Source organism: Citrus clementina, unplaced genomic scaffold, assembly GCF_000493195.1.
Source record: "Citrus clementina cultivar Clemenules unplaced genomic scaffold, Citrus_clementina_v1.0 scaffold_3, whole genome shotgun sequence".
In the NCBI taxonomy this organism is placed as follows: Eukaryota; Viridiplantae; Streptophyta; class Magnoliopsida; order Sapindales; family Rutaceae; genus Citrus; species Citrus x clementina.
This window is the reverse complement of record NW_006262339.1, coordinates 20970023-20994907: the sequence shown is the minus strand read 5'-3', so window position 1 is coordinate 20994907 and position 24885 is coordinate 20970023. Positions and strand designations below refer to the sequence as shown.

The 24885-nt window shown below is 35.1% G+C and overlaps 3 protein-coding genes across 6 annotated transcripts; 1 reads left to right on the top strand and 2 right to left on the bottom strand.

Moving 5' to 3' along the window:
* The first annotated feature begins 131 nt into the window (after positions 1-131).
* LOC18046853 (protein FAR1-RELATED SEQUENCE 5) lies at positions 132-1115 on the top strand. Its single transcript, XM_024187104.1, has one exon. The coding sequence runs from the start codon at positions 132-134 to the stop codon at positions 1113-1115; it is 984 nt and encodes a 327-aa protein (XP_024042872.1).
* A 6151-nt stretch (positions 1116-7266) lies between these two features.
* LOC18046852 (succinate dehydrogenase assembly factor 1A, mitochondrial) lies at positions 7267-9330 on the bottom strand. Of its 2 annotated transcripts, XM_024189184.1 has the most exons (3): positions 9135-9330; positions 8885-8929; positions 7267-7829 (listed from the first exon to the last, which is right to left on the bottom strand). In XM_024189184.1, exon 3 carries the CDS (start codon positions 7744-7746, stop codon positions 7477-7479), a length of 270 nt encoding a protein of 89 aa, XP_024044952.1. In that variant the 5' UTR covers positions 7747-7829; positions 8885-8929; positions 9135-9330; the 3' UTR covers positions 7267-7476. The 2 variants fall into 2 exon arrangements, with proteins under 2 accessions (XP_024044952.1, XP_006441658.1); XM_006441595.2 differs by lacking the exon at positions 8885-8929.
* Positions 9331-9890: 560 nt separating this feature from the next.
* On the bottom strand, positions 9891-24393 carry LOC18046851 (phospholipase SGR2). 3 transcript variants are annotated; one of them, XM_006441594.2, is made up of 21 exons: positions 24016-24393; positions 23793-23893; positions 22801-22989; positions 21850-22005; positions 21271-21342; positions 21019-21171; positions 20710-20760; positions 19059-19229; positions 18152-18301; positions 17358-17423; positions 16704-17249; positions 16451-16514; positions 16220-16341; positions 15889-15961; positions 15163-15265; positions 14118-14211; positions 13948-14010; positions 13381-13429; positions 12954-13057; positions 11409-11455; positions 9891-10623 (listed from the first exon to the last, which is right to left on the bottom strand). In XM_006441594.2, exons 1-21 carry the CDS (start codon positions 24194-24196, stop codon positions 10383-10385), a joined length of 2796 nt encoding a protein of 931 aa, XP_006441657.1. In that variant the 5' UTR covers positions 24197-24393; the 3' UTR covers positions 9891-10382. The 3 variants fall into 3 exon arrangements, with proteins under 3 accessions (XP_006441657.1, XP_024043966.1, XP_024043967.1); XM_024188198.1 differs by having other exon boundaries at positions 9933-10623; positions 13954-14010; XM_024188199.1 differs by lacking the exons at positions 9891-10623; positions 11409-11455; positions 12954-13057; positions 13381-13429 and adding an exon at positions 13725-13827.
* Positions 24394-24885: the final 492 nt, after the last annotated feature.

Here is a 24885-nt window from a genome sequence, read left to right as displayed (position 1 = left end):
TGGACCGACTAATGGATCGACAAAGGGAAGCAGAGGGGAATGATGACTTTAACAGTTCTGATGGACGTCCTGTTTTGGTTACACATTTAAAGATGTAAGAGCAGCAAGCAGCTGAAAAGTTCACAAGGGCCATGTTTCGCCTCGTACGAGAAGAAATCGACAAGGAAGCGTTGTTAATTGCAGAAATGTGTGACCGAGATATAATGTCAACAACGTACAGGGTTAGGCGGTTTGGATCGGTTGGAAAAGAGGTGAAAGTAGTGATTAATGAGACCAGCAAAACCTTATCCTGCACCTGCAAGTTGCTTGAGACAATTGGAATTCCATGCTCGCATTCATTTGTTGTGTTCAAGGCTCAGAATATGACAGAAATTCCAAGTTCGATGATTCTTTCTCGATGGAGTAAAGCTGCAAAGATAAAAGCTCACACTTCGTCCGATATAAGTTGTAATAAATCACATTACATGACGGAGCAGGCTCGTATTGGCCAAATATATGCAGCATGTCGAAGTTTGCTAAGATTCGCTGGATCAAGTTTGGCCGCATACAATGTGGCAATTACAGATATTCACCAGTTGACTTTGAAGTTGCAGGCAATGTCTCACACCGAAGAACCAGCAAGGCAACCTTTAGCGAGGAGAGAGACAGTGGTACAAGATCCGAAAGTTGTTCTTACTAAAGGTTCAGTTAAAAAAACGAAGATGGGACAACCACAACAACGAAAATGTAGCAGATGTGGTCAGCGAGGCCACAATGTTAGAAAGTGCAAAAAAAGAGGAGGGACAGGACAGCAGCTAGATGACTGTTCAAGCCATTGCATGGAATTTTTTTGTGGTAGTAATGTAATGGGACCAAATGCGACAGACGCAGCAGACACAAACCACGCGCCGCAACAACCCACACGATACCTGAACGTTTTGTCGTGGCAGCAAATAGGCGAAAATGGTAGACCATTTTCTCCCACATCAGAGTCATGGTTCCAGCAATTTTCAGCCAGTACAGCAAGTCAATCAACCGACCCAACTCTAAACACAAGTGCCTTTGCAAGTGTATCCAACTGCATTGCAACCTCATCTTCTACACCAACTAACTACGCCCACATTTGGAATCTGTAAAAGAATATTGGCGCTACTCCAAAAAGATCTAAAGGTTGGGGATTTAATACAACTATTTTTTTGCTCCCATTGTATTCTAATTATTGCAAAAAAAAAGAATATTTAGGAGGCAGTTGAGAAACAATTTTTATACCTATGCCAAGCTTAAATAAGCACAACTTCCGTAACTTCATTCAATCCCTCATTCAGTTCAGTTACTACATAAAGCATCTTCCTCAAGACTACAACATAAAATGAATATTTCAGTAACTTGTCCAGGCCAAAGTATCAGTATCATATAATATGCAGAATTCAGAGAAGATGTTATTTCAGCTAACAGCATGTACTGATATAATACTCCAGGAACAGCCGTCTTGACAAATTAAAAATTGACGGCAATGTAAACTCATAAATGATTAAGTTCAGTAGTGAGACACTGCGGCATCCACGATGGAAACTTTATTGTTATATGCCAGCAATAAAACATAAGTTGTTTATCACTCACAATTGTCAGAGGTTGATTGTGCTTTTTGGAATGATGAACTGCAACTGTCAAACCCAGTAATTTTTTCTTTCCGGAAAGCATGGATGCACTTATACAATAGAACGTCAAATCAAATGCAGCTAATGGCGGCGACCATGCCCCATTTGGCTCGCACTCCGAAGCTGTCGTACGCGCTTTTTTTCAATCGCTTCATAAATTGAATGGGCTTCATCGTCAACACGCGATCGATGCTTCTCAGCCTTCAAATGAACCTTCTCCTTCAAACAATTGAAACTGTATGTCATGAGATCTATCAGAATGCGTGCCCTCTCACTATCTAAATCAAACTTTATCTGAATGAAATGAACAAACACAATAAGTACAAGGCATCAAAAATTGAATCGATACATAAATAATATTAACGGCCTGGGTTATAGCATTGAACAGTTAAAAATGTTACGCACCTCTGCCTCCGAAAGGCATGACCACATTTTATGTCTCTCCATCATCAACATAACATATAGTGCACAATCAGATTCGTTACGTATACTGGCCTGTCTGGTACAAAGCTGGATTACGAACTCGCTCATGTTTAACCTTCCCGATAAACAATTTGAGCCACAATGTTGCAACGCCATCTCAATGAATTGTAGCTGCAAGAACATCCGTCAATCGATAGATTGCAGTAATAACAATAGTAATATTTGACACTTCCTTTTAAAACAAAGGAGGATTATTTACAACAACAATGGTTCGTTTATAAGTAATTTTTTTTGGCAACAAAGTACATTCGATTGGCATCTACATTGGTAACTCACCACTCGTTTGCATTCAACAATGAACATTTGTGACTTCATTGCAGTGGGCAGTGGATCCCATATCTCCACCCGCATTTCGTATATTAATACAACCAATAAGTACCAGTGTGTAAAACCATGGTTCACCGGGACAAAAATCTATTGATGATTGCAATACCAGGGTGAAATAAACTGACAGATAACATCAAAATTAACTAAAAACGAGGTTTGCTGATTGCTTAAGTAAAAAATGCTTACTTGCTTACACGAACCAATATTCGCCAGGTATAAATCACCACTGATAAATTGTTTAATGCCAAAAGTAAGGTCTGCGGGGTCTCCACTGATGTTATCGTGCAACTGTACAGTTTATAGAACATCAACGCTATCACAACCGAAACTAAAATTATAGGCAATGGAAATAGTGGGTTGCCAAACTTGAATAACAAATATTTGTAATGCTCTAGTTAAATGTAATTGCAAGAACAATATCTCAACTTACATGCATAGTAAACAGATGCACCATATTGAATGAACACACGAAATTTTATGTTAAACTGTCCCTTAGGGGATAAAATTTCAATATTGCAATATAACACAAAGTCCTTACAGCAGAATACGCTGGCAGAAAAAGGCTGAAATTACTGTTTCCAACGTTTACACTCGCTTTCGCAGATAACAATTCTGAGACAGCAGAAACAATCTAAAAAGTACGAGTATTAACACTTGCATGTAAGGGGTATTGACTTCATTCAACATATAAACAAATAACAAAAACGTCAGGCCCCATTAAATTCCAAGAGCAATCATTATAACATGTGTATGTATTATTCATACAAGTACAGCACTTGACACAAGGTGGTTGTACCTTTACATTGATTGTACTTCTAGGAGATAGAGACATAATATCATGTCTGCTGATGCAATTGAAGTTCGTCTTAAAAACCATTTCCCTGCCACGGAAAATCTATCATGCAGACATTTTTCCCATAATTATTGATTTCCTACAATTAAGTCCGTTTATTCGAAGCTCGAACACAATCAAGTAACTTTTTATATGAATGCCAGTACTAATTCAACGACATAAGTAATACGTTACCCCTTATTCAAATTTTCATCCATGCAGAAGTTAATCAACATCTCGTCATCAGTACTCAAAGGTCTTTGCATCACATATGGTCCAACCCGATAACGTGCTCTGCTAGCACCTATCTGATTAAGTGGTGACTTTGGATGGACTACATTCCCAGTCTTTTTATTCGGTTCTGAACACTTCTGCACCACAGCAGGCTCCTGCAACATATTTTCCTCATAATAATTACAAAATTATAAAACATAAATTACATTCGGTTAACAAAAAAACAACTAAAAGAAAATGCAAATTTCAGATTTAACTTTTATTAGTTACAGATAACCTCAATCCTTATGTTACTATGCAAGCTTTCACTGCATGGTGGGGACGTCTGAGTCTCCATGACAAAATCTGCTACATCAATTAAATCCATATGTTGTGCATCTTCACAAACATCTTTTTCCTTGATTTCATTATTCTGGTACATACTGCCACTTGCTGCACTTTTGTACAATTGCTTACTCTCACAGTTGGTGCAAATTCCCTCTCCTTCGGTTGCATCACTCCAGTCCTTCCCCTTATCGTTATTGCCATGGTTATTGCGGCACGATCCATCTGTCTTTAATTTTTCAACATATCCTGATGGCCTACTTGATATCACTACTGCCTTATCCAATTGACTAACTGACTTTATCTTCGTCATTCCCGGGGCTGTTGTCATCTGTCTAACATCCGAGTCTCTAAAATCTTCTTCCACAGGCATACTGCATCCACCTGACCTTGAGTTCGCCTTTATTAGAGATGCAGCACAGACTCGTATCTAGTAAAACAATTTTACAAGTACGAAGTTATAAGTAAAGTGCTGAACCAAATATATATGTAACATCCAACTACAATAAATGTAAAGCAAGGACATATTGAAAAGCAGTATTCATGGATCGCACGTTTTTCATTGTAAGCATATTATTTGCTTTCATAGAATCCCACAAATTTACAATTCCTTTTTCAGATTACCTCATCGCTACTATAACCACCTTTATTCTCTATCTATTTCATCAACCGCTTTATCTCATCTACGTTCCACAAGGCCAGGGGACACATAGACCTGTCTCTTTGTACTTTTCCATACACTATAGAATTAAAATAAAGCATCTGGAATAAACAAAAACAACAATGCAAATTATAGTCAGTTACTCAACTGAACAAAGAGAAGGAAAATATTGACACTATATCATTCCAAGATGCGATATCACCTCTAAGTACAAAAGACAGCCACCTATGTATGCCAATTTCTCTTCCTTGTACCTAGTAATGCCTTCAAGAAATTTATGAAAACAAAATGTGGCCCAATTCCTCTTCTGGATACAGTTCACATCTTTCAAAGAAAATAAGAAATTACAACTTATGTGTACTCCACCAGGGGGACATAGAACAGTATATAGAGTAAACAACATAAATGTGACTTTGAATCTATCATCGGCTGCTGTCGAATTACTCAACATTTCTGCCAATTTCTTGATGTTGATTCCTGTAGATGATGCACTGAACATCTGTACATATGATTCAACTTCTTTGATGTCACCCTCTAATCTTAAAGGCATGCCCCCATCTATTAATCCCATGACATGACCAAAGCTATTAGCACTGAGCTCTACCTCATTACCATTCAAAACTACAACGCGCCTACATACATCAATCCTATCTACCAACCAACCACAAAGCTTCCTTTTCAGCCTACCACTATTCAACTCAAGCACACTCCCCATACCCATTTCACATACAGCTGCTCTTTGTTCATCAGATAGATTTGTAACAGCTACTGCCAATCTGTCTGGTGCACATCGTGTAAAATATGTGTTAGTTGCTTCCCCTTTGACTGCTTGTTCGACTCGGACTTTGTACTTCCATTTCGTCTTTGGTGGTAAATTTTTAAATGACGTCGCAATTTCCCTTCGAACCTGCAGTTAATAGAAACACACGGACATACAGCTTATTGCCAATTAAAAAGGTGTTGCAGTACACTATATTTTATTTCCATTTAACGCACCTCTCTTGTAATGCTGGTGTTTGCATCTGTTGCCTTCATTTTACGCACAGTTGCACCACTGAAAGTAACTCAAGTCATTTCCAATCCACTCGTCATTGTTAAAATTTATTTATTCGGATAGTAAAGATACTTACAAATAGCTGATGAATCCATAATGGGTATTACGTTCTATTGTTCGATTGCCTTCCATATCTTCGTTCAAGCTGTTTACGTCCCTACATTTTCGCTTGCGAACCTCCCCTACCTTCATTGCTACACTGAAATTATAAATGAGTGCTTTTAACGAACTGCACCATTCTGATTTTATAGAATTTAATTACAGGGTATGTGTAAAACCACAACAATAAGATCACAGTCTACAAACAGACTTATCTGTAACAACCATGCCACCGCCTACAATGTTAATCAATCATTTTCATAGACTCATTTCGAGGGGCTTCACACAATAAATGCCCATCAACATTCTTGATTTTCTAAGAAACACATTCATGTCTACATCAACCACCTAATTGATTCCAACAATCAAATTAACAATTGAACACTAACATCTCATCCATACATTATTGGTCACCAGAAGATAAAACAAAGTTAACAATTTCATTATAAGAACATGCCATAAAAGTATGTCCTCATCAATTACCCATATAACTAATTGATACTTACAAAAGATATTTACTTACTAACAAATTTCATTTCATCGTCGAACACTTTTAAGTCCCTCTTGTGCCTTCAATCCGGCAATTAGTGCAGTGAGATTCCTCAAATCAGTCCTCCCTAGTAACCTTACATTCTTTGACAACCCTTGTTTACATACTTAATCGAAAATTTTCCCCATTACCACTTGTTTACTGAACTCTTCCACCAACTATTCAACTAACCCTAAAAACCTCTTTTATAAATATTCCAACTAAAACAAATTGCAAGTTTATATCGAATTACCTACTACGTTGGATCATTCGATATGCCCAGACTTTCAGCATCAGAAATTCCTTCGAATGCACATGCCGGGAATTTTTTTTTTTTATTTCACCATCGCCTCCCTACAACTGTGCGGACATATTCATGTACACATCAACCGTTTGCTATTATTCCACCAATAATTGCGCTCCAGGAATACCAATTTCGTGTGTTCACTTTCTGTCTACAGATTGATTTTCAAATGAAATCGCTGAAACGAAATGTCGTAGATCAAAGATCCTGAAATGCACGCTCACTATTAGATGGTATTACACTCACCCAAAACCGGCTACAAAGGTTGTCAGTTCTCGCGGCCTTTCTCCAATAATTAATTTAAACCGTTGGATTGAACGATTAACCATCCAACGGCTTCACAGAATAAAGACAAAAAAAAGTGACACCGTGTCACTGTGGCACCACAGGATGACCCTGTTTTTACATATTCAAAAACAATAATGATAAATTTATTAAGTTGGGATATAAGGATTGTACCCCAATTTATATGACAGAGTGGCATGACCTTATAGAATCAAGTGATAATTAATTATTGAGTCTTATTATTTCTTATTCAAGTGATGAATTTATATTGGTGCCACGCAGATTGAGATACAAACTTTATGTCTCAAAATACTCATTCGTAAAACATGTGACTGTTGTTGGTTTAATTTACTTTGTTGATTAGTAAGAGATTAAAAGATGAAAATGGAGGAAAAGCTCACAAATATAAGAATAAGAGATCCATGATAAGGTCAAAGCAAAGGAACTATAGGAATAAGTGAACTATATCCATATTTTGGTAATAAATATTATCCCCTTCATCTATAAAACAGAGGTACAATTCTGTTTAAGAACTTCTGTATGGAAATACAATTGTACTATTATAAAATACAATTGTTCTGTTATAAAATAAAATTGCCTCTTGTCTCCTCTCTCAAACTATATCGATTAAGTAAGGTGGTTCATATTTCTCCAAAAATGGATTCCAAAATGAATTAAGGAATTAATTGATATTGTTTCTTCAAACCTTAGGATTGTTTGGTCTGAGACAAACTTTCAGTATTCGGGCTTTGGAGCTGTTCAAGTTGTTTTTTACCCCGACGAAGTAAGTACTCAATATAGACGAAATTTTTTCGATCTACTTGGTTGGAATTCTGGCGGAATTCAGCTGAAACAATTGATTCAATCTGACGTCGATCTTCTGCTGATTTGCAACGAGCTGCCCGAAGAAAACCTCTGTATAGACTAAGCACTTGCTTCTGCAGCCCCGAAAGCCTTGGCCCCCTGGAGGCTCCCATTGCATCTTCTTGTTTTAAGTTTGTGCTGAAAGACTTCTTTACAAAGGTAAATCCCAACAGCAAGTATTATGTTTCCTTGTACACTGGAGAAACACAAATATTAAGTTTTGTTAAGAATATAAAGATTGAAAAAAATCGAGAGTGAATAGAAGAGCAGGTTTAGGATAATCGATGGGAAGTAGAATATTTATTTTATAGAGAATAAAAGTGAGAAAGAAAAGATATAGAGAGAAATATTAACACATTTGCAAATTCAACCTTTAACAAAGGAAGCATATCTCAAGGATAAATACCAATGTTAAGTACATTAACAAACAAGGGAAAGGAGTCTATGTGGTGGCAAACCAAAATTGTATTAAAAAAGAGAGCCACATAGCCTTGTTTGACTTGTAAATTCAATATGTAACTACATTTATCACCAAAGTTGCCATTCGAGCTTGTTATATGCTTTTTCTCTTATACAAGAAACAAAAACTTAGTTAATGGAAAGAAATTGCACAAACGTCCAGACCGAAGTCCACTCAGCGTAGTCTGAAAATAGTTACAAACTAAAGAAACAACCACAAAGAGAACTCAACTAAGAGTAAATTTGTAATTAAAGTGCTTCTAGCTAAATAACACCCACTAATACTTGGAAGCTAATGTTCACCACTATCAACTTAACATCTACTTGACAGTTAGTGATTTCATTCTACAATAACTTTGGATTTCACAACACTTGAATCCTAAACATACCCCAACTACCAAAACAGCAAACCATGACAAATGGAACAAAGACAACGTCTTAACCATTACAGCATAAACAACGAAAGATCAATCACGGCAGTGAGCAAATTGACCAAAGCTCGCTATTTATCAAGCTATCACAGCATCAACCTGAGGGTATGTTTAGAACGGTCTTGCTTGCATCTGCCTAATTTTGAAAAACACGTTTACTTGGCAGATCGTGTCTGCTAATTACCCACCCAGTTATATGACAACTGCTGATTTCATTCCACAACAACTGAGAATCACCTCTACCCCAAACATCTCCTAAATCAAGTTAAAGGCTGCGAGTCAAGTTCTATACAGATTAAAAGCTTATAATGTGATCAGTAATCAAATGCCCACATGTATGAATCAACAATAATCCACTCACATAGGCCCGGTTCATCTTCTTCATTTGCTTTATTTCCATTGAGGACTTTCAACAAACACATGGCAATCATATAAAAAACAAATCAAATAACTTCTTTCCACTTATTTTTTGGATCTAACATCCAGCAATCAATAGAACGATTTAAATTAAACCCAGAAACTAGTTTGCTTCCTATCTTGTAAATAAAAAGTTATTCAAAGTTCAAAAAATTAATTTAAAAAAAAAGAAAAGAATGAGCTTAAACTTGTACCAGCAAAATGAGGAAACGAGAGTGGGTCGCCGGTGGATCCAGAATTAAATAGAGGAGAGTTTAGATATTATGTGTTTCTATCTGGGAATTTTGAGAGAAAATTAAATTATAAGTTTTTTATGCACCGATGTGCGTTTTGATTTATGTATTTCAGAAGAAAAGGTAAAAAAAATTGATTTGTGAGTTTTATAGTTGATTGATGTATTAGGAAAAGGAAAAAAAGAAAAAGAAAAAGTTTGATTTATGATTTTTAGAGTTAATTTGAAGAACGACTTTCCAAAATGTTACGGTTTGGGTTTGCAATGGAATTAAGCTATAACTGGAAAACCAACAAATAAATGGAGACTAAAAAATTTTGTGTTAAAAGAATCTAAATTTAGTCTTTAATTAATGAACAATTTAATGCTAAAACTTACAAAAAAAATTAGTCTTTAATTAATGAACAATTTAATGCTAAAACATACAAAATTGAGATGCAAAAATTTGATGTAGTTTGCCTAAATTTTTTTTCTTTTAAAATTCTTATAAATTTATCTACCTATATAACAAGAAATCGATGAAACATTTAAATTTATCTTTAAAAAATCTACTTCCAAATATGTATTTAAAAATAATAATAAATAGATATAAATATACCCTTTGGAAAAACAAATGTTTTGATACCAATTGCAAGTATAACATATGAAATTACTTTATTAGTAATTTAGATTACGCGTGGTTAACATTATAAGTTACAATTAGACGGCAAGTGCTACATGACTGTATCCACACGATCTCAGACTTTCTTCATTTCTTCATGAGAAAATCAACCGTTAATACTAACTGCAGCTTCAAGATAATATGTACGTTTCGGAGCACTTACAAGCACAACGTGTAATTATTAAGCATCAAAAGAAGTACGCAAATTTAGTTGCAACTAGCAACAAACCTTCGACCTTTCTGCTATAACTTGTATTCTATGTACACATTTTGAATTTCTAAAGCCTACACTTCTTTTCTGTACAGAATGAACATATCTATAGTACGAAAAGCTACTGTTTACAACAAGATGCTGCACAACTTACATCCACTCTTCGAAAATGTACCACTTTGACAACTCCGGCAATTTTCCAGCCGTGGGAAACCTATATGAACCTGAACGTGCCATGACATGGTTACTAAATATTAACTACAAAGGTTAAATCGTCGATATGATCCGCTACACTGGCAGTTACATTTGCTATACAACACAGGGAAAGCTGTTACTATTCAGCGCTTCTTTATGAACTTCTTTGCTCTTCTCGAGAAGCTTCTAACCACAGCTCTGTCAGAGAATGTCAGCGGTAGCTCTTCTTCGGCATATTCTCTTTGGTCGGACCAACCTGTGGAACCACTCTCACCCTTTGAGTTATCTCCGCCAGATTCCATTGGCGAATTCGGGTCTTCAGGTATGTCCCGATACAAGTGTTTCAGTATGAATAGGGCAGTATCTTCATCCCTCCAATAGTTTCTGCACACAAACACTCAAATGATTAAAAGGAAATTTATACTTCCTAAAATTAAGCAACATTACATGCAAACAGCTATTATAATTAAGTGATGAGCAAAGAGCCTCACCCCTGAGCTAATGAGCTCACAGGAATAGGATGCATTTTTGAAGTTCATGTAAGACACGAGATCAAGTAACAGGAGCAGATGACACCCCTTCATTTAGTAGTTAACTAAAGTCCAAATAATATCATTATTTAAATTTAAGATAGAAATCATTTGCGGATGCTTAAAGAAACCTTCCCAGACCACCCAGACCCATAAATAGAAATGCAAATTTACGTCCCATCTAGCTAGCAAGAGAAGCAAGAAAGATCCAGCTAGTTTAGCTGGTCAATTATCAAGTGTTAGTTATTGGACAAACAAGGGGGCAACGAAACAAATGTACTGTTCCATCAAGCAATGGTGCCTGCCACGAGGATTTATAGCACAAGGAATACATCTGCATTCGGAGAACTATATCACCCTGAGCAGTACGGATATAGATACATCTCTGTGGTACAGATATAACTTCAGAATTTCCTATGATCTCAAGCACAAAGGCTAATCTATTGAACATTTTTCAAAGGGATAATCAATATTTCTCATGTTTGAGCCTTAAAAATGCATGCCAAACTGCCTCAAGCAAACTAGCTTATCTCAGCTCGTTCAATAAAAAGCATGGAATAATAAAACATACGGTAGGAAGAAATGAAAAACAGACACAAGTATATACTTGATAATATTATCCTTTTCAAAAGCACTTACGTATGTGACCCAATGGCTTGCAAATATGGATGTTCAAATGTTTTATCCTGCATGATCAATACAAAAACGCAAGATTAGAAGACATTAACAGAATAAGTTGGCAGTATTATCTAAACTGATTAAAACTAAAATTACCCCATCCTACCACCAATAAAAGTAATTATAATTAATTAGGAAAGTTCTTCAAAATTGCAAACTAAAAAGGGTAAACTTCAATTCATCCCCCAGATAGAATGACAAACTTCAATTTACCCCCAAAAAGTGTGAAAACCTCAATTTACACCCCATTTTCATTCAGAAGATGAAAGCAAATGGGGGCTGCACTGATACATTTCTCTCGTCTTCTAATAGCAAATGCGGCTAAATTGCCGTTTTCACACTTTTGGGGACAAATTGAAGATTGTTATTCTACGTAGGGGCATATTCAAGCTTATTGAACTAAAAAATATCAAATTAATAAGAAAATTACTAATACTGTGCCCAAGTCTTATTGTACATTGCTTTTTTGGCATCCACTTTGATGTAACACCTATTCAAACAAACCTGTATTGCAAACATATCCCCACACACTCATTTTCAGTCTAAGTTGCATGCAACAAAGTAATGTCCAGGAACCTCCTCTTTATCAACATTCAGATCCCTAAATGCCCACTTTTAGACCTCAAGGCATGCAATAGAGGATATGTAAAATTCCATAGCCTAGAATCTAACATTTTCAATCATTTCCAACAGTATTACATTATCCATCTTACTGCTTTGTATGGTTGATCTGTGTCAGATGATAATCCTTATCACCCTTTTACAACACCAAATATAGCTTATTAAAAAAAAAAAAAAAAAACCAAATATAGGGATTTTCACTCTTGTTCAATTTGCTAGCTTTTGTTCAATTTGTTCAATTTGTCAGGAGGTTAATGTCCAATTAGCTAGCTCTTGTTCACCTAGGAGGTTTAATGGCCACATAGTACTTTTAAAGACTGCCAGTTGCGAGACTGACAAGCACAGGACTGTCAAGCAATAAGAGAACGTTATAGTAACAGCCTAGGATAAAGATACATGACATTCATCTATGGTTACAGACATAAGGCAAGCTAACTGTAAAACAATTTGATAAAAACCACATATATTAATAAATTAATATATCCTCTAAGCCTACACTAAAGGCAAAACATAAATGGCAGACCCACAGTCATGCCGTGCCCACAGGGTAGAACTGAAGTTAGACGGATAGCAAAAGACCCACAGTCATGCCGTGCCCGATCTATCAACTTTCTCTGTTTTATGGGAGAAGTGGAGGGAAGACATTCCTAAACTAAGAAGGTAACATCATTCTAAAGAAAGAATAAGTAGGAAAGTTTTGCATAAAATTTATAAGGTAGCACGGTCATCACTGGCTGGATGAGAACACAGGCCAAGAATAATTCAAAATCAAATTATCAATAAAACATGGCATTTGAGTACACAAACACAATTGAAGCATATTTTTGTCAAGGACATGAAATAACAGTAAAGCATAAATAGTTGGCATCAAAATTCGGTACACACTTGAAGCATGTGATCTATCCGTCCTTCTTGACTTCCAGTTAGCCTCTCCATCATTATAGAACCATAGGACCTTTCTTCATTTTCTTGACCGTGCTCTTCTTCTTCTGCAATATAATACGGGACAGATCATTGATGTCATTAATAACATATAAATAGGGAAAAGCAACTTAAATTAAGTGTATCTACTTTATTTGTTTCCTTTTCTTCTATGCTTTATATTTTCCTCCTTCAATGGGTCTTTTCCCTTTTTTGGGCTTTTTTTTTGGGTGGTGGTGGTGGTGGTGGGGGGTGGGGTTAGCTGCCAGTATACAGGAGGATGGGCTGTTCTCATGGAAGATATTGTTATTTTTATGCTTGAAAAAGAACAATATAAAGGGGCGGTTGAAAGAAAAAGCAATACAAACAATAAAGGAGAAGACCTATTTACCTTCTATACCATCTGCATTTCTTGATTGACAAGCAGTTAAAACTTTAACCTGTTTCAACGGCATAGAATTCAGAACCTCAATAGTTTCCAACAAATGATCAGAAAATGTTCAACAGCTAAAAAATGAATATGGCAGTTCCTTATGAACCAGAACAATCCAACTAATTTCCAACTGATACCCGCCAATTTTATATAATTACAAGTTTATGCATGTATAAAAAATATAGGCAAATGAATCAAATGTGTTAGAATTAAATCTCTACAGCTATGAACCAAAGAACTGGGGTTAAGTTTAGATTAGGACAAATATTTAGTTCAATATATACATACGGAGAAAATTCTCATTTTACATTCTATCCATCTCTCAGCTGTTTATCTTCTCTCTCCCTCCTCTTTTTCTCTTCCCTCTATATCTCTCCCCTTTCTCCTTATGTCCCACATTACAGCCTGAGCAATAGTGTAAAAGACAAGACAATACCAAAAAGCTGAAATACAAAGTTAAACAGCAAAACCTCATGCATAAATTAAGAAAGAAAGAAATATTAACTCAGGAAAGTCAAGACCCACCCTTACAGAATTGAAATGATTCGAAATTGCTTGAGAACGAGCAGCTAAATCTTCAGTAAATTCCTAAGCCACAGATATGAAGAAATTAAAAGTAAGAATATGGAAAAGAAGTTGCCACACAGAGACAGGGAATAGATTTAATTCATTCTACTAGTATTAAAGGGGCTTACCCGAAATCCAATATGCAACCTCTTCCCACCTTTGTGGTAAGGAATAAAGACTGGGCATTTGTCTAGGTATTCTTTACAAACAAGAGGTTCAATTCTGTAAATACATCCTAAATATAAGCTGAATTATCATATCAAAGACAATAACGGAAAAGAAAAAGCATATAAAAGAGACACATTATCATAAGAATAGAACTCTCAGAATATCATCATCAATATATATATATATGTATATATGCTTGGAGTCAAAAGATATGATGTGGTGTGCTCTTTATCTCCTAGGCCAGTTTTTCTGGCATTTCATCAAACACTTCAAAATTGGCAAAGTCTGAAGCATTACTTTCCTTTTTCTCTTTTTTAAGGCTTTGGTCGCACAAGAAAGCAAATGAAAGGACAATGGGAAAGCATATAAAGAAAACATGACTCAAAAGGAAGGATGGAGAAGAAGAAGAATCCCAACAGATAAAAAAGAGAATGTGAGAGTTTGTAGAGAAAAGGAGCAGATAAGAGGAGGATGGAGCCAGAAATTAAGAGAAAGTAATGATAGAGGGACAAAGGAGAGAGCAAAGGAACATAATTCTTCCCAAATATTTTGAAATTTGTTTTTTCCCCACCCTTTCTAATACTGTAGTAAAGCTCTATAATAGACTTTGCAGTGCTTGAAAAACTAGAATAAAATCACTTTATGTACAAAGTCTACAAAACGGGAGAAAATATCTAGTACAAAGAAAGAATAACACTTCATATACAAATACCTTCCGAATATGGAAGAAAATGACAAATACCAAATTCTTATAACATTTTTGGAGAAAACGTTTCTCAAAAAAAAAAAAAATTACACCAATCTTCAAATATAAACCTAATACGTTAAATATAAAAGCAGAATTAACTTATTGCAAATGTTGAAACCATGATATGATAGGCCCACCTGATTGCAACAGGATGCCTTTCCTTAGTGGGTGACACATTTTTGAATGAAAATTTATGCAACATATTCCAGAAAAAGTAAACAGAATGATAATAGCAATAAAAGAGGTGTGAAATAAACCTATATGCTACAGGATCAAATGGGTGAAATATGTTGAACATTTGACGACAAGCTGGCATCTCTTCGTTTACATTTTCCTCTGCCCAATATTCTTGTCCTTTTCCTGGAAAGAGAGGAAAAAATAGCTCATAAAAATTGTACTTTAAGAGTTTGACATGGAGGCAAGTACTATAAAGAATTCCAAAGCAAGAAAAAGGAAACTACAATAAAGATAGACCTCTAGAGGATGATTCAAGCAAAACAATTATTAGAGTTTCCAAAGTACAATTAACTAACTAAACATCAAGACACACAAACTTATTTGATATATGTGAGCTTTCATGAAAACGACACAATTGACAATTGAAAACAATGCACAAAATCTAATGTCAGTTTAAATTTACACTGATAAAACAATATACGCATAATCATTTTAACTTCTTCAAAGAGCTATCCAAAACCATTCGAAGTTAAAATATGTTCATGTATTAATTAAAGTCCAAAAACCAAGATGTAAAAGAATTTTATCTCATGGCATTGCTCAAACATTTTTGTACTTCCTGAAATGAAAGAATTCCTTCAAGCATATGTCTGCAAGCAGATCCCCGTATGAGCTATTTTTTTATCGTTCATCAAAACTACCAAGCATATAAATATTAAGAATGCTGAAATTTTTCACTGAATGCCGTGTCCAACTGTAAGAATATCCAATAACCGATATTGAAGCATTTGAAAAAGTATGATTACCTACTCCAATACGAATATTACGGAGTGCTAGGAAGACACCAAGAGGTGATCCAACAGCAAAGAATGTGTCAACCTGATGAGTAAACAAAACAAATTAAAAGATCCCTCAAATAACACAAACAATAGCTCATATGTACATAAAAAGCTCTGCAAAGATCCAATTTTCATTTCTTCTACCAAAATACAAAGATTTAAATTTGAAATCTACGAAATGAGGAAAAATTAAAAAAAAAGAAAGAAATTGTTGACTCCAGAAAAGCTCTTTAATAAAAGAAAAGGGTTAAAGGAAAAAGATACTCCACAAAGGAATGAGCGTGCTTTTGTCCCCAACCTTAAACTCAAGCTTTGTGTAATTAACATAAGGGGTATAACTCTTTGGTGCATCATCTAGCTTAGATGGCAGCTTGTCAGGTGATGGTTGCTCTGGGTTGTTAGGAAGAGCCTCATAATTTTCTGTTTATGCAACACATAAAAACTCCAAGATATCACACATAATCTCCTTCAATAGAAAACAACGAAAAAGTAGAATGTGAAGAACAGATATCAAGCCAATGCAACTCACCACTTAGGCCGTTACCATCACATTTGGACTCCAATTCCGCTATTTTTGATTTTAGGGAACCAATCTGAAACACAGAAAAACTCCATTTTAAGTCTTGTATTGGTAGAAACCAAAGGTTTATCAAAATACTTTTTGAGAAGAAACTATCCGATTTCAATACTCTTGTTAGCCAAAAGAAACCTGGCTTCAGGTAAACTTATAATAATACACAGAATTGAAAGAAAGGCGTGCCAAAAGCATTATAAATTTCCACCTCTTCAATGAGAAGATTAATTGTTTTATCCTTATCACTGGTATTTAAGCAATCTTCCTCTATCATCTTCTCCATGTCCTTGACACCAAAGTCCTTGTAGGTAGCTTCATTTAAGCCATCATTTTGTGCAAAAAAAGTGTCACTGGAACCATGAACCATTTCCTGAACATCTTTGTCACCTATTCGCTCAGAGACCATAGCTGTTGCAGTAATATCACCTGAATCTGATATGACAGAACCCATAATTGGGGAAAGATCTTCAGAATTTCCCTCGTGCATTACTTGAGTTGATTGCACAGTCATTGTGTCTTCATCAGCAGGATTCACCTTTTCCCTAGTATCATTCATCATAGTGGAGATATTATTCTCTAGATTGGTTGAAGAGTTGCATCTAGAAGGCTGATTGTTCATATCCGGAGAAGATTCTTCACTGCCGGCATGTTCCTTGTACAAACAATCCATTGGAAATGGAGAAGATAGATTCTCTTGATGGCATAGAATGTCATATGAGAGGACACTTCCCAAGGAATGACCATATATGGAAACCTATACAAATATTAGGATAAATTAAAGGATTACACAATGTAAATTGTCACTTTATTGTTCTAAACTAATTCTTAATTATTATAAACTAATAAAGAGATATTTCCATACCTTTCCATCATAACCAGGATTCCGTTTTAGAAATTTCAGATATAACCGATTTAATTGATTTGAAACCTGGAGGAGAATTGCATATTTATCAGTTTAAACTTCAAACTAGATTTCAACTCCAACCTAGACATCTTGAATCCATAAGCTTCTGACCCCTACAAAAAACAGTCACTTCCTTTCCAAAACATCAAGTCAATGTCATAGTAGATAGAAGGAAATTTCATTTATACTAAAAATAAATGAAAAAAAAAAACTGAGACAGGATTTGCATGTAAGAAGATGAAATTGTCGCATGCTCAAGACATCTCCAGCAGAAAGATGTTTCCATCACCATCATCAACGTAGTGGAATTAAACTTAATAAATCCTTCCAAATTAAGGCTCCTATATCAGTACTTTATGAGTCCCTCAAACAATCCTCTCAACGACCATCAAAAATATGCTTTGGGCATGAGAAAAGTGACATATTACTTTTTCTTTGATCCTCAAGAATTCAACTAATACACTTGTCCTTTTATGATCCAAGACTTTGAAAAGAAACGTCAAGGTAAACATGAACAGTTAACCAATGGGAACTAACAGAGTAAGTCAAATAGCTTGATAGCACATTTATCAAAGCCATCATATATGTCTAGACATCAGCAAGTTTGACCCTATAATTTTTCAGGTTTTTGCTCAGTGAAAGCAACATTGACATCTTACGAAGAATTGGTCCAGATAAAATTATCATCTGTAGTAATGAAAATGGAATATGAAAGAAGAGAGTAAGAAAATAGAGATAAGATAAAGCAGTACCGAATTGATAATATCCTGACAGTAAATGGGGCTCATGTAGTATAATACATCGTGAACAGTTGCACTCAGCATGACACGCAAACCGCGAACACCATCTAAAGTGATCTTTTCAACAGCAGTTTCACTGCTAAGCTTCAGACCTTTTCTCCACTGAAACAAAAATATAATGCTATGTCTGATGAGCATTTGGCACAATTTATTGAAAATAATAAGAATGCAGGATTGCTTTTGAACTATAAGAAACATGAGAACAACTTTGTAAACAGGATTGTATAGGTTTGTTTGTCCTTTTTTAGGGTAGTTGGGTATTCACTGTAAATCAATCTTTGATTGATTTTAGAAGATTTTTGTACACCTTTTGGTTCCACTCCTAGGTTTATTTGCTGATCTTGGAGACAACTGTTCTGTCTCTAACACTTTTTTTCTTCATTATTTCATTAACTTTTCAGTTTCTAATATAAAATTCTTTATTAAAAGGTAAAATTAAAATAACAGACCACCTATGAATTTGTACAAGTGAGAATTATCAACTAAGACCACAAATCTCAAATCAAAATAGGATTCTAATCACACAATACACTGTTTACCACAGTTAATGAACCAAGAACATGCACTAGCACACCAACAAGAGATAAAAGAGAACAGGAAATGATAGGAGAAAGAGACAGGATTCTTGTTGAACCCAACCAGAATAAGCTCTTAACAATTATGGTTATGACACAAACCCATCAAGACAACATGTCAACGCATCTACTCATTTCACATTTGCTTCAGATAAGCAGAGTCTAATTTCATCAAACATGATTCCTTTTCAGATCCCACACAGTATAGATGGGTTCCTGATACAATGAAACCAAACAGCATAGGAAAAGAAATCTGAATTGAAATAATAGGATTTTCCGTTCACCTGGCATGGGATAAAAAGAACTCTTTGAGTGCCACGTTGATGCAAAGTAAGGTGTCTTTCAGCAAGATGTACAGTTATATGGCGAAAGTTGCCGACATCATCAACCAGATTCGATTTCTCCAACCTTTGACCAATACCATGAACCATAAAGACTAGGTGTCTAACAGGAACCTACATCAATAGTACAAGATTACACCTATCTGTTTGAGAACACAACTGACAGTCTGGTAAGATACTGAAAAATGGTGATTGTATGAGAACATAGGGATGTAAATAAAGAACATTGCAAACCTGAAGATATGCACTATTATAAATATCTAATAAAAGAGCAGAAGAGCAGCAAAGCATCCAGATTTGTTATACATTCACTAGCAGACAATTAAAAGCAGTCATTTATTCAATTTAATAGCTTTAAAGCATTACGAGGAGAAAAAAAAATACACTACTAATAAAATATGTTGTGGAATATAACAATCAGAATCCCACATTTAATTCTAGTAGCTAAAATCCTAAGTTACCAAAAAAAAAAAAAACTCAACAACAAATGTTCTCACACACCGGTTTTGTAGAAGCAAAATTTCAAGAGCTTAGCAGGGAGAAACTGTAAAGTTCACAACATTGTGACCTCAAGAATCACTAAAATGAATACCAAAAAATATCTGAAAAAGTTTGTTTGTTTTTTCAACTTAATGAAAATTTTCAGTCATCAAGTCATTAAGTTATTAAGTCAATTTTCTAAGGTACTTAAATCTAAAAAGACTGAATGACATTAGGAAAAAATATTCTCTAAAAATAACCCTATCTACTTAATTATTTTCATCGTTACCTAAATAAAACTTATTAATTAGCATTATTATTCATATCCATAACTTATGCCATAACTTATGATAACTGATAATATAATAATAGATTATTATTATTTTTATCCTTTTATATTATTTAAATTAGCGTTATTTAGAATATTAAAGGCATTCACTTGAACATGATTTATGTTGTGATAAAATACTATCATATTTGTGTTCCTTGAAATATTTATTATTTATTTAGCATTTAAAATTTGTAAGGGCAAAAATGTAGAAGTACTGGTTTTCAGACTCTTTAAGTTGAAAAGACAAACAAGTTTTCAGGTTAAAAAAAAAAAACAAATGCCATCATACACAAGGAACAAAAGATAACTTCCCATTTGGCAAATCAGCAAGTTATGTGCAGATCTGTCAAGGACTTAAAAAAAAATGGGTACCCAGAATTTCATTTAAAAAATAATGTTATCCGTCATAACATTAATCTTGGGTCACGTTTGCACTTCACTTAAAAATTCATATTTTCGGCACAAGTCCAATGACCTGAAAATTATAGTATCATGCAAATCCTTCATTATGTTGATCTACACAATTTTCCAGTGAGGATTAGAAGTTAGCTGGTTAGCTTCCCAATTCCCACCAGCTAGCAAAACATGGCAGTCAGCAAGTACCCAATTACTACTGCATAGCAAACAAGGAGACCAGCAAACATGAACAATACTTACATGTGTGTGTGTGTGTGTGTGTGTCACTCAACTGGTCTCCAAAACCCATATCTCTGTTGCCCAAATATTATAAAAATTATAAAATAAAATAAAAACAAACAATCAAAGAAATATGGACAGTCTTACCTGTGAACAATAATCGTCCATTTCCTCCTCTTTCTGCTGACGTAATTCATCCTGGATTTGGTGCAATTGACATTACAGAGTACCAAGTGTGGAAGTTCCAAAAGATTATTTAATTACGCATCAATAACTCATAAAATCAAATTCCAGAGAAGGAAAAATTAGATCATGTCCTAAGAATAAGAATCTAATTTCAAATAAGAAATTAGATAATGTCCTAAAAGACAGAATCTAATTTCATATTCCATGAATACAGACATAACAAAGGCAGTGGAGGATTTATTCAATCACTAAAAGGAGAAGGACAAGAACCTTGCTTGGATTTGCTGAGATGGTTTGGGAATAACCACGCCTTAACTTAATTCCATTTCCACTGAAACTAATGATGCTAGAAAAACCAGATGCATCAACATTAAGCCAAGCCTCCCATGTATCATCTTCTCCAGTAAAAAGTGCATGAAGACCCTACATGGACAACCCAAGAGAAGTTAGTGCCCATGTTACCAATCCATATTAGGAATTGAGGGAACAGAAATCTCGCATTTCACAAGAAAATATATGTACTGGAGTAGAGCCTTGCAGGTCAACTCGAGCTGCAAAAAGTCCAGAAGGTTGAAATGTTCTGCGGTGCCAAACCTGGGACAAGTCCAGCATTCTTCAGTATTCTTTTTTTTTGTTTCAAGACAAAAAATAAGTAAGAATAACAATTAAAAATAAACTGCACGCTTCTATTGTTGCATGCCAAAATTCTATTGGTTAAAGAAGATAATACAATAGAATTAAAATTTATATTGATTATACGGTTTCTTTGAAAATTTGCATAGATCTTTGCGTGATCTATAGGGATTCTTCCCTCGTGGACTTCTTGTTCACTTCTTTGCACATCTATTTTTTGAAATATAAGCTTCTATGTTTTGCATTAAAAAAAAAAAGTTTTTCTTAAAATTTAGGCACTTCTCATGCTGCGAGATATACATGAACCAATGAAATTTATAGCTTCTTCACAAGTTCAAGCACTTTTCATGTTGGGATATATTTATAAATACAGACTATCTGTATATGGGCAATGGAAACAATAAGATTAAACCCAACCTTATCAAATAACATATTATTCAGGTATTAAATATAACTATTGCAGCAAACCTGACTACGGTAAGCAATCTCTAACTGTTCAGCTACATCTTCACGAATTGGAAGCCAATCAAGGCCCCCCTTACGAGCAAACCAATGGCCTCTCAAAACACGCCGGTTGTCTCCATTCCAATAAACAGGGAAACAATGTCTCCTCACTAGATCTACCTGCAATTGAGGGCTTCATCTTTAAAGTATTCTCCAAGTTACAAAAAAACAAACAATGCTTTGAAATGAACAAAAGTACCCAGAATTTCAGTTAAAGATTAAGAATCTTGCAAGAGCAATTATAAATAATGTAAGGGTTGAAAAGAAAAGAAAAGAAACATTGAACCAGAATCCTCTTATTATTACTGTCTAATACCAAAAGTGTTAAAACATACAGAGTCCAGAACAACTGGAGGAGGAAGGAGGGGCAGGGGTGCTGGTGAATGCAAATGAGCCAAGTTCCAATCCAATGCAACACATTACGAAAGCAAAAGAAATTGTTATATAGTAGGTATATAATATGTTGTTTAGCTTATTTTCTTCGTCACACATCCGCAGCTAAAGATGCTATTTAGCTTTCCTCTTAAAATTCATCTAATCAAGATTCACATGTGTTATCCATGTTTGGAATGGTTTTAGTAATTACGGTCTAAAGTCTGCTATAAGAATGAGTATTTTTCTTGGCAATAAAATCAAGTAAAATATGAGAGAAAGGTTCCAGAAGCCACTAGATAAACCAGAGGTAGACTCTATTAAAACAAGAATTTGAAGTTTTCAAAGATAACTCTAGCTCATTGCAAAAAAAGAATCCAGTGTTGACTGAACTTTCTCAAGGTAGACTGATCACTATGAGCAAGGATCCTCAATGTAACTAGATGAAAATATTTGAGTTCTAGATTTGGCTTCATAGTAAAACACAGAATAAAAGTAAACAAATGGAAGAGCTAAAAAATTCACCAAGGGAAAGCAGGATACCTCATAGAGTCCTCCCTTTACAGGGACACCAACTCTTTCTTCTTCAACTTCATATAGCTCAGCTGATCGAACAGACTCTGTCAAAGAAGCATGTACATCTGACTTCTTAATAGAACTAGCTCGTTCCCGTGGACCTTCACTACACTCTGCATACTCTTTCCACCAGTTAGAGAGAAGTTCTTCCTCTCTCTGTAACAAGTGTTCAACCAGTTGCCTTATTAAAACACATCCATAGAGTTCTTCATATCATGGTTTAATGAACAAATAACACCTAACAAAAATTAATTGAAATTAAGACACTAATATCACATGGCCTCAATAGCTGCCTCGTAAGTCCTAACTATGCTCCTCAAGTAACTCAATGTAGTTTCAGAAACTCTCACATCAAATACAACACTAGAATATATACATTCTCTATTGAGGTAAGCAACACTGCCACCTAATGACATCTCGTTAGTCATAGTTTCAACCAAATCCATGAGGTGCTACAGAATCACACTACATGCAGTGCGCAAAGTTGCTTTATGATACCTTGTAGAGTGCAAAAGCTGTCAATTAACCAGACCGCACAACGTGGCAGTGTCACTCGTCATAACATATGCAAAGTCATTGTAAATAATATAAGTTCCGTAATTCTATAACACCTCTTCAATATACTTTAAGTTGGGATTAACCTGACTACACCATGGGATAGAGTCACTCAGATTAACATAGAGCAAAGAAATTAACTATGCTTCACTCAAGCATCTCAAAACTAATTTCATAAAATCCTGCATCAATTGTTGTGCTCAACACACTAATATGCATACTCTAGTAAGGTGAGCAACATTGTCAGACACAGTTTCAACTACACTAATGAAGTGCTCTGGGATCACCAGACACACATTATGCATGGAGGATTTAACGGAATATGCTGCGTGGCAGTACCAGTAACCATAACATTACATGGGCAAAGTCAATGTATATTAGATAATAAGGAGAAAAAAATTGACCTGCAAGAAAGAAGCCTCAATCGCAAGAGAATCTCTCATACCAAAACGAAAGTAATCACTCTTCCCAACTATCTCAGTACTAGGAACCGAAGCAGCAAGCTCTGTGAAAACACCAAAAATTCCCAATTATTTACTCTCACGCCACGTGTAATTAATCTAATTCAAACTAAAAACAAAAAAGAGAAAAAAAATTGAAGGAACTGAAAATGAAATTGGAACAGACCGTTGGGAAGCAAAGGGAACTTCGAGAAGTACCAACGAACGTCCCCGCCATCGGAACGACTTCGCGTTTGCGCCAAGTACTTTTGGCGACCTTTACAATGCTCTATCTCATCTTCCAATCTCGCTATATTTGATGGCGTGTTCTTCAACAATTCCGCATTCGTCTCAGCCGAATCCTCCATTGTTTTTTTTTTTTATTTCGTTTTTGGTTTCAATTGAGCTTCAATTTGATAGGAAAAAAAAAAAAGTGGTTACATAAGCAATTGTCGCGAGTGATTGGAATGGTAGGTTGAAAATGGAATATTTGAATTTCAGATGGAGGAATTAGAGAACAATCATCTTCCTCGGCAATGGCGGTTGCGTACTTTTTCTTTTTCATTTTTATTTACTTGTTTATTTATTCAGCGGTAATTGGTATTGTTTATTTATTTAGTTTTAGTTGCATTTTATTTTTATTTTTTTGCTTTTTTCCTCTTTTTTTGAGGATCAATTTCATTTGAACCCATGAATTGTTTTTTAACATCAACTTATCCTAAAGAATTCTGAAATAGTCACGCAGCCGCCAGTTTGTGAATAATGCTTAATAGCAACCCAATCCCTTAGCCATCATTCGTCATTGCGTCTCTTTTTTTTAATATAGAGTGAAGTCGCGTTTGGGGCAGCTGCGCTGCCACCGCGTAGCTACCACAAACGTGCTATGAATTTAGCATATTGTATTATATGATACTGAATTGTATCATTTTAATGTAAATATATTGTATGGTAATTTTTACTTTCCTCCCTTGAGTTTTGAGGTTTTTGCACTTAGATGGCGAAGATCCGTTTATTAGTGAAAACCCCCTTACCGTCAGTTAATTTATGGTTGACTGTT